The sequence below is a fragment of the Cinclus cinclus genome, chromosome 12 (genome assembly GCF_963662255.1).
Source record: "Cinclus cinclus chromosome 12, bCinCin1.1, whole genome shotgun sequence".
NCBI lineage: Eukaryota > Metazoa > Chordata > Aves > Passeriformes > Cinclidae > Cinclus > Cinclus cinclus.
In genome coordinates, this window is record NC_085057.1 from 18,445,277 (window position 1) to 18,453,331 (window position 8,055).

General features: G+C 58.2%; 1 protein-coding gene across 1 annotated transcript; it reads right to left on the reverse strand.

Moving 5' to 3' along the window:
• Nucleotides 1-4,097: 4,097 nt before the first annotated feature.
• BARX1 (BARX homeobox 1) lies at nucleotides 4,098-7,206 on the reverse strand. Its single transcript, XM_062501032.1, has 4 exons — nucleotides 7,002-7,206; nucleotides 4,898-5,183; nucleotides 4,690-4,774; nucleotides 4,098-4,262 (listed from the first exon to the last, which is right to left on the reverse strand). The coding sequence occupies exons 1-4, from the start codon at nucleotides 7,204-7,206 to the stop codon at nucleotides 4,098-4,100; spliced, it is 741 nt and encodes a 246-aa protein (XP_062357016.1).
• Nucleotides 7,207-8,055: the final 849 nt, after the last annotated feature.

Here is an 8,055-nt window from a genome sequence, read left to right on the forward strand (position 1 = left end):
ACATCCTGCTCCATGTTCCCTACACCCCTTCCAGCCCCCATATCTCCTTTCCCACCCTTCCATCCTCCCTGCATCCCCCTCCAGCCTCTTCACCTCCAGCCCCACATCCCCCTCCACACACTCCTTCATCCCCCTCACATCGCTCAGTATCACCCCTCCACATACCCCTGTATCCTCCCAGATACCCCCACATTCCCCATCAAACCCTCCCCATCCCACTGAACTCCCCCATCCACCTCCTCACTCCCCACCCTCTGGAGGGGAAGAGGTAGCATCAAGTGTGTGCATTTGGGGTTTTTTTTTTGTGAGAAGGGTCCATAAAGGATTGCTCTAGGATCAATTTTTTCTTCCAGAAGGGCAGAGCAGACCTCCCCTTGGCTGCAGGTGTGGAGCAGAGAATCGGGGCAAGGCCACTGTCCCCCAGCAGCAGGGCAGCCCCTCACAGACCCATCATGGGGTCCGGTCTGCTCCTGGCAGAGCAAGCACTGCCTCTGAATAAACACCCATGGCGTTCATCTTCAAATCCCCTGGCTCCCTGGAGCTATATTTAAATTGACATTGATGAAAAAGCAGAACTTCTCTCCGGTTTCTTTGAGAGGCCTCATAAAAAGGGAATTTAGGATGTTTGTATTGGAAACTCACCTTAAATGGATTTTTGTTAAGAAAACCATCACAACGTTTGCTGATTACCTGTGACCCGAGTAGCAGTCAAACATGGAAGGACCCACTTTTCCAGCCTTCAATCTACACCCTTCTACTTTGTTTGCAGAGAAAACACGGTGTTTTACCTATACAGGTGTAATTAAAATGTGGCGTTCCCCAGCTTAGATGCATTTTTGCCAGAATGAATGCACATGGTAATACAGCTTGTTTACACACAGAGAATAACCATCAAGTGTATTAGCTACAAATATCCTTTACCGGCCCCAGAATTGCACAGAACTGGCAAACCACCCTCGGCGTGGGGGAGCAGCTTTTCCAGCAGCTTTGGGGTGCTGCAGAGCGAGAGCATTCCCACAGGCAGAACAGGGCTCTGAGGAGAAGTTGCAGCACTGAACAAAGTCATCCAGGTTTCCCCGGGGCTCCTGCTGGGCAGCTCCGGGTGCCTGGGCTGCCCCAGCCCTGCTGCTGCCGTGTGACAGGTGTGGGTATCGCCCACCGCAGCCCAGCAGCACCGCACGGGCTCACCACATCTGTAAAAGGTCATTAGAATGTGAAGCCACGATGCCGCACTGCCCGAAATGATCCATCAGCGCTAAACCTGTGTGCAGGTGAGGCCTGCCGTGATTTCCTTGTAGTCACTCATCGGCCAGCAAGCTTTATCGATGCTGGTCAAGGGGAGCCCCCAGCTCTGCTTTTAAATGCACTGGGATGTTATCAAACACGTTTGGAAGGGCTGTCGCTGACGGCTGGTGTCATTTATCTTCGCTTTTCAAAGAGAATCAGAGAATCTCAGAATGGTTATGCTGGAAGGGACATTAAAGATCATCTCATTCCACCCGTGCCGTGGGCAGGGACCCCCATCCATTTGAGCGCACCTCGCTGGGACCCTTCTACTCCTGGCTCCCAGCTGCTGTCACTCCGGCCAGTCCAGCGGGCAGCCGACCTGGAGAAGCTGTGGAAAATTAAATTTTGACACAAAGCAATACATAAAGCCCTTAAAATAATTTAAATACATATGTGTCAGTGTTTGTATATATGCACATATTGCAAGAAAACACGAACCAAACCTACCAACAAAAAATCCCGTTAGTCAGGTACACTGTCCGGTAATTCTAACAGGCTTCTTCCGCGCCTGAGACGACCCTGGGTTTCGTTAGCATCGCCAAGGAAGCGGGAGGGCTCCTCTGCCCGGCTCACACCCTCTGGGGGCTGTAAGTGGCTCCTCCCGAAGCAGAAATTGGTCATTAGCGTCCTGACCAAAGCGCCACTGGGCAGGCGGCTCCGCGGGGAGCCCCTGAGCGGGAGGTGAGGTGCCGCGCGTTCACTCGCAGCGCACCCGCACCGCTCCCTGCCCCGCCGCTGGCCGCTGCTGTTCTTCCCCCCGGGGCTCTCGGGCATCTGCCAGGGCGAGAGAAGGCTCGCCCGAGCCCCCTCGAAGATTTTCCTGCCGCGGCACAAGAAGAAAATAATTTACCTCTGTGTCCTGCGCGGAGCCGCTGGAGCCATGCGCGCACCCAGGATCCCCGGCAGCACCGGACCCTCTGGGACCCGGCTTGGCAGAAAAGCAGCTTAACCAGAGCATCCCAAACCCTCCCTCGGCTGTCTAGTAGGGAAAAATACGAAACGGAAAAACTTACTCTATTTAATGCTTCGTGTGCTGAAAAAAAAACCAAAAAAGAATCACCTTATGATCTGAGAAAATATAATCACTTCTCCGTCACTTACTCAGCTGTGAAAAGACAATATCAACATTCTCTCGCGAAGGCGCTAGCACCGAGTGAAGCCCGGCTATTCCAGCTCTCTCAGCGTCAGCGGTGACGGACACAGCCTGTCGTCCTGTTAATTTTAGGTCAATGAGCCAGCCAATCTCCCTTTTCATTAAACGCGGGTGCTGCTCTCACGCGCACTGAAAGCACCAGAACCAACAGCCAGAGGTGACGAGGAAGCCAATGCTATACTCCCAGCTTGTCCTGACCGAAAGGTCCCGCAATCCCCCGGCTCTGCCGGCCCTGCCGCCGCCTTTCCTCTTCCCAGCATCCATCTTCATCCTCGGGTTAAATAAAACACTTCCAAGGAATTATTTGGTTAAATATCTAAGTTACCTCAGTGTAAGAATACGAGGCTGTTTCCTATTTACCCACAGCTGGCCGCGTCCTCCGACGCTCATCCCGGGGGTTGATTTAAGCCGGGATGGATCGGGGGCAGCTCCCGAGCCGGGTCGTGGTAAAGCAGCGTAGCCGGAACCGTGGAGAGAGAATGGAGGAAAACTGGGAACTGCTGGCGTGAGCTCAGCGCAAATTCACCTCGAGGGCTCCCGGCGGCGATTCGGGGCTGTGTGTGGTTAAAGCCCGTCGAAGCCGTCGCTGTTCTCCGCTCTCCTGGAGCCTCCCGGACCCGCTGCCCCGGGGCCCGGCCGGCCCTGAGGACATTCCGCCTGGGCAAGGGGGCACCGCGAGCCCCGGCCTCTAATTACTGCCTTAATTGGGAGGCGCTCCCCGCCCAGCAGCGGCTTAGCCCGGGGCTCTCCTCTCGTCCTTCCCGGCGCTGCTGCTTCTTTCTTTCTTTTTTTTTTTATTTTTTCCTTTTTTTTTTTTTTTCCTTAGCACAATAGCAGTAATTGCATGTCTCCGTGGATGCTCTGTAATTTAACATCCCAGCGGAAAACGTGGAGAAGAGAGTCGGGGAAAACAAGCGAAAAAATAAAATAAAATTTAAAAAACCCACCCGAACAACAAAGCTCTAGAATTTCGTGCTACATCTTAGCAGCTCACGAAGAACATTTTTAAAAAGTACCATTCATGACGCGCAGTGCGGAAGTTAATTAACCTTTTGTCAGCAACTAAGGTATCTTTAAAATCCGAAAGCATCCGAATTTGACCAAGGGAAGACGGAGGGTCCGGCCCCTCCCGGCCACGGGCAGCGAACTGTCGCGGAAAACGACGGCAGAATCTTCCCAGTACTACTGCGCTTTGCTCTTTCTACAGGTCTCTGTAGACCTGCCTGGAACTTGGTTTTCCATCTCTAACTTGCCTCCGTGGGGAAAAAACCAACAATTTTTTGAAAAAAAATCAACCCCAAAGCATTACGTTACTCAGTGCAATAGTTCATAAAATACTTTATTGAAATAAAGTAAATATCTTCGCATTAATAAAACTGATAATAAAATGCAGTTTTCGAATAACTAGGGGCACCACAGGGTTTTAGACAGCGAGTAGATGTGGAAGGTGGGATCCAGTGTCCTCCTGGCCCCTCGGGCCGTCGCACAACACAGCGGCCGTGGCGCAGAGCAGCGCTCCGCGGGCGCGGAGAGGGGCGGCGGGGCGGGGGGAGACCGGGCTGCGGCCAAAGCGTCCAAAAGTCCGAGGCCGAAGACGGCCGCAGCCGCTGTCCGAGCTGCCCTCCATCCTCTCGGGCCGGCCCGGCGAGGGCCCCCCTCACTCCTCCTGGCTGACTTCGGCCGGCGAGCCCAGGCTCTCGGGCGGCTTCTCGGCGTCCCGGGCGCGCTCCTGCTCCGAGAGCTGCTCGCTGCTGGGGATCGAGTTCTTCTTCGGGCGGCCCTTGGGCTTGGTGGGGGACTCCAGGCCGCCCCCTTGCAACACCTGCGAGGCGAGGAGGGGGCGGAAGAAGGGGAGACCCCGCTAAAATCTAGCTGCCATCAACCCGGGGCGCAGCAGCCCCTCTCTCTCCCGTCCCCGGAGCGAAGCTGCCAGTGAGGGTCCTCGAGGGCTGCGCCCACCGCCCGCAGCCCCGGCGGCCAAGCGGTACAACAGCAGGGCTCGGACAGGACCGGGAAGGGGTCCGGCCGGGGCCCGGGAGATGCTGGACCAGGGGCACGGTATTAATGACCAGGTGAATGTTACTATTGCTGTCATCAACATCATTACTATTACAATTATCCTTAATGTTATCATTAAATACCCCAGGGTCGGTATGCAGAAGGACGAAGCCCGCAGGGCAGGGCTCGATACCCCATCGAACGCGGACACGGCGCGCCCAAGGGGAAGACTATTCATAAGGGGCACTTACTATTTTCTTCCATTTCATGCGCCGGTTCTGGTACCAAGTTTTCACCTGGAGCTGGCTGAGCCCCAGCGATTCGGCCAGGTCTATTCTGCGGGCGAGAGAGAGAAGGGGTCAGGCCGGCAGCTTTCGTCTCGGATGGCAGCTTCCCGACTTTCTCAAGCAAAATGAGCCCCGTCCCGTGGCCCCGGGTCCGAGGTCGGCCTTGGCCTACCTGTCGGGCGTGGAGAGATATTTCTGCTTCTCGAAGCGCTTCTCCAGCCCCATGAGCTGCAGCTCGGTGAAGACGGTGCGGCTGCGGCGGCCCTTCTTGGCCTTGCCCGGCTCCGGGGGACCCGGCTCCAGCTTCCCGCGGAGGTGCAGCTCCAGCGGGAGATGCGGCGAGGCGGAGCCGCCCTGCAGTCCCGAGCCGGCGGCCAGCAGCGCCGAGCCCAGCCCCGAGCAGCCCAGGGGAGCCAGCGGGAACTTAAACACGGCGGCCGGCTCCGCCTTCAGCACCGCTGCGGGAGGGAGAGAGCGGCGGTGAGCGCCGGGCAGCGCGCAGGGACCCCCGGGGTTGCAGGGTGCCTCGGCTGCCCGGGGAGCGGCCCCTGCCGGGAGCCCTGGCCCCTTCTCCTCCGTTCTCGGCACACCGCGGGTCCTGAACCCCCCGCTTCCGCCGCCTCCGCGGTACAGGGACACGTTTTACCCTTCAACAAGCACATGGCAATCACGAAGTTACTTGGGGGTTACAAGTGAAAGTAGTTCGAACCAACCCAAAAGCGTTCCCCTCGGTGTCACCCAACAGCTGCCGGACCCGGCTGAACTCGGCGACTAGAGGGGGTGGGCACGGTCCCGGGATTCCTTTCCTAGGAGTTTTCAGGGTATTTTCGACCTGGTAATAATTTCTAACCCGCTCCGTGAAGCGCAACCTATGGAGAGGCGCCCGGGGAGAGGACGGGGAGCCGTCGCCGAGGATGCTGCCCCCGCGGGCTGGGGCCGCCGGTCGGCCGGCTCGATTCACCTCTCCGCGATCCAGCGCGGCCCTGCTCGGCTCGGTTCCCTCGCCCGGCTCGGCCCGGTCCGGCTGGGTCCTTCCCGGCGCCCCCGCTCCGCTGGGTGGGCTGGGAGCTGCGGTCCTGCCCGGCCCAGCCTCGCCGCCAGCGACACAGGAGCGACCTCGGCAGCGGGGAAGGACTTTAGGGGAGTCCGCGGGGTCTTCTCCTCGGCCTGTCTGAAATCGCCTCCCTCCCGACAGGGCCCGATCCCGCTCCCGCTTATCCCTGCCGAACTGAGCCGTGAGGGGTGTGAAGAGCCTTTTATCTGATCCGCTACTCCTAGCAGTTCTGAACAGTTCATCTTGAAAATAACACTAAGTTCTAGATATTCTAACGCATGTTGCTCCCTTGCTCAGGGGCTTGACGCTTTTCTCTTTTTCTCTTAAATGCAGAAAATTAAATTTGGATACTCCTTTTCTGTTCAGGTCAATGGATGAAGAGCTACGGCTCTACGGATGAAGATGGTTTGGGAAGTGAAAACTTTCGCCACCACACATTTAAATACTGGCCTTTAAAACATATTAAGTAATGGCCTTCAAGACACATTAAACACTAGCGCTAAAAAAAAAAAAACACACGCAAATAAGAAAAAGAAGAAAAAATGGCAAAAAAATCCCCCAAACAATAGCAATAAAACTAATAACAATTAAAAAAACCCAAACCTACTTGATTATGTTAATAAACTGCATTTGTTCTGGATGCTATATCCGACTGGACAGAGTATGTTGGCATCCGTTTAAAAAAGAAAACCCAGACATCTATTTTAAAATGGACAATAATGTTATGTCTTCCATCTTCTATATGATTCTAATAAAAATATAGCTTGCATTTAGATACTATATATAATATCCCTGTATATTATATATTTTTATGTTTACGCATAAATCGGGTTTCCAGCTAAATCTCTGACCGCGGGGCCTCTTGCCGCTCCTCGCAGCCACGCACAGACTCCGCTGCTTGGCTCCAGCAATTCTCACCTCATCCAACAACATGAAGAAAAACCCCAAAACAAAGCTATCGACAACAACCTTCTTCCCTGAAATCCAAAGGCCATTCTGTGCAAGGGCGGCTGGAGCCGCCAAGCCGCGTTCTTCGGTTTTAGGCCCCAAACACCGGGCTGCTCCCGGCTGCAGCGCCCGCGGCAGTTTTCGTAGGCAGAATTCCTAAGTTTTTCTCCAAGGAACTCGGCTCCCAAAAGCGCTGGAAACCATCGGCAGGCGATGCCTCCCCGCCTGCCGCCCCCAGCCGCCCCCCAGCCGCGGGGAGCCCCGCGGGACGTACCGAGGTGGTTGTGGTAGGGCCGGGCGGAGAGCAGCGCCTGCACCCCGAACTTGAGCAGCTCCCCGGCCGGCGCGGCCCCTTTGGCGTCCGGGGGGTCGGTGAGGATCTCCTCGATCATGAAGCTGCGGTAGCGGTGGGAGCGGTGGTCGGGGAAGGCTTCGGCCGGGAAGTAGCGAGCGGCGCCCAGTTCCAGCGGGTTCTGCATCCTGGCCGCCCCCGGGGCACGGGGGGATCCCCGGCCGCTGGGGCCGCCCTAGCGCAGCCCCCCGGCCGGCAGCCGGGCAGCGGGGGCTCTGCCCATCGCCCCGCCGCCCCCTCCCCTGGCCCTGCGCGGCGGCCCGGAGCCGTCCCCGCCGCCTGCACACGGGACGCGGCACCGGGCAGCGCCTGTCTCTCCGCCCCGGGACCGCGGCGGCGGCCTATTATACGGCCAGCCCCGGCGGGGCCGTCAGCGCGGCGGGGGAGGGCGCGGGAGGGGCTGCGGAGGAAGGAAGGGGCCGGGGCGTGCGAGTACCTGGAGCGGGGGTTACGGCCCAGCATTTGATCCCCCGCCATATAAAGCAAATTACCCGTTCTGCTCGCGGCGGGGGAGCGGACGCCCAAACAACCGCAGGCCCCTTCGAAGCGCAGCCCCGGCTCCGCTCCCGGCCTAATCCTTGTCACCGTCTCTGTCTCCGTCCCCGGCTCCGGCCCCATCCCCGTCGCTGTCGCCGTACTCATCGCTATCCCCGTTCCCGTCCCCACACCAGTCTTCTGTGTCTTTCCCGTTCCTCTCCCAGTCCTCGTCTCCGCCCCCGTCCCCGTCCCCATCTCCTTCCCCCGACGGGGTAACCGCGGCGCTGGGGTTGATGGAGGCGGACACGGAGCCGCACGGGCCCTCGGGGAACCCCGATGTCGGCCCGGCCCGCACGGCCCTGCCCCGCAGCACGGGCAGCTCGGAGCCCTCAGGGCAGCGGGCCGGGGCACGGAGGAGCCCGGGCAGCCCCAGGGCAGGCGGGGACCGCGCTGACGGCCGCGGCTGCCCCCGGAGGGGCCCAAGCCCGATGGCCTTAGG

Excerpts from the sequence above, each read along its gene's own strand:
- BARX1 (XM_062501032.1), bottom strand. The coding sequence starts at position 7,206 with ATGCAGAACCCGCTGGAACTGGGCGCCGCTCGCTACTTCCCGGCCGAA. Across the intron at positions 5,184-7,001 it reads GCCCTACCACAACCACCTCG|CGGTGCTGAAGGCGGAGCCG; the intron begins GTACGTCCCGCG and ends TCCCTCCCGCAG. Across the intron at positions 4,263-4,689 it reads GCATGAAATGGAAGAAAATA|GTGTTGCAAGGGGGCGGCCT; the intron begins GTAAGTGCCCCT and ends CTCGCCTCGCAG.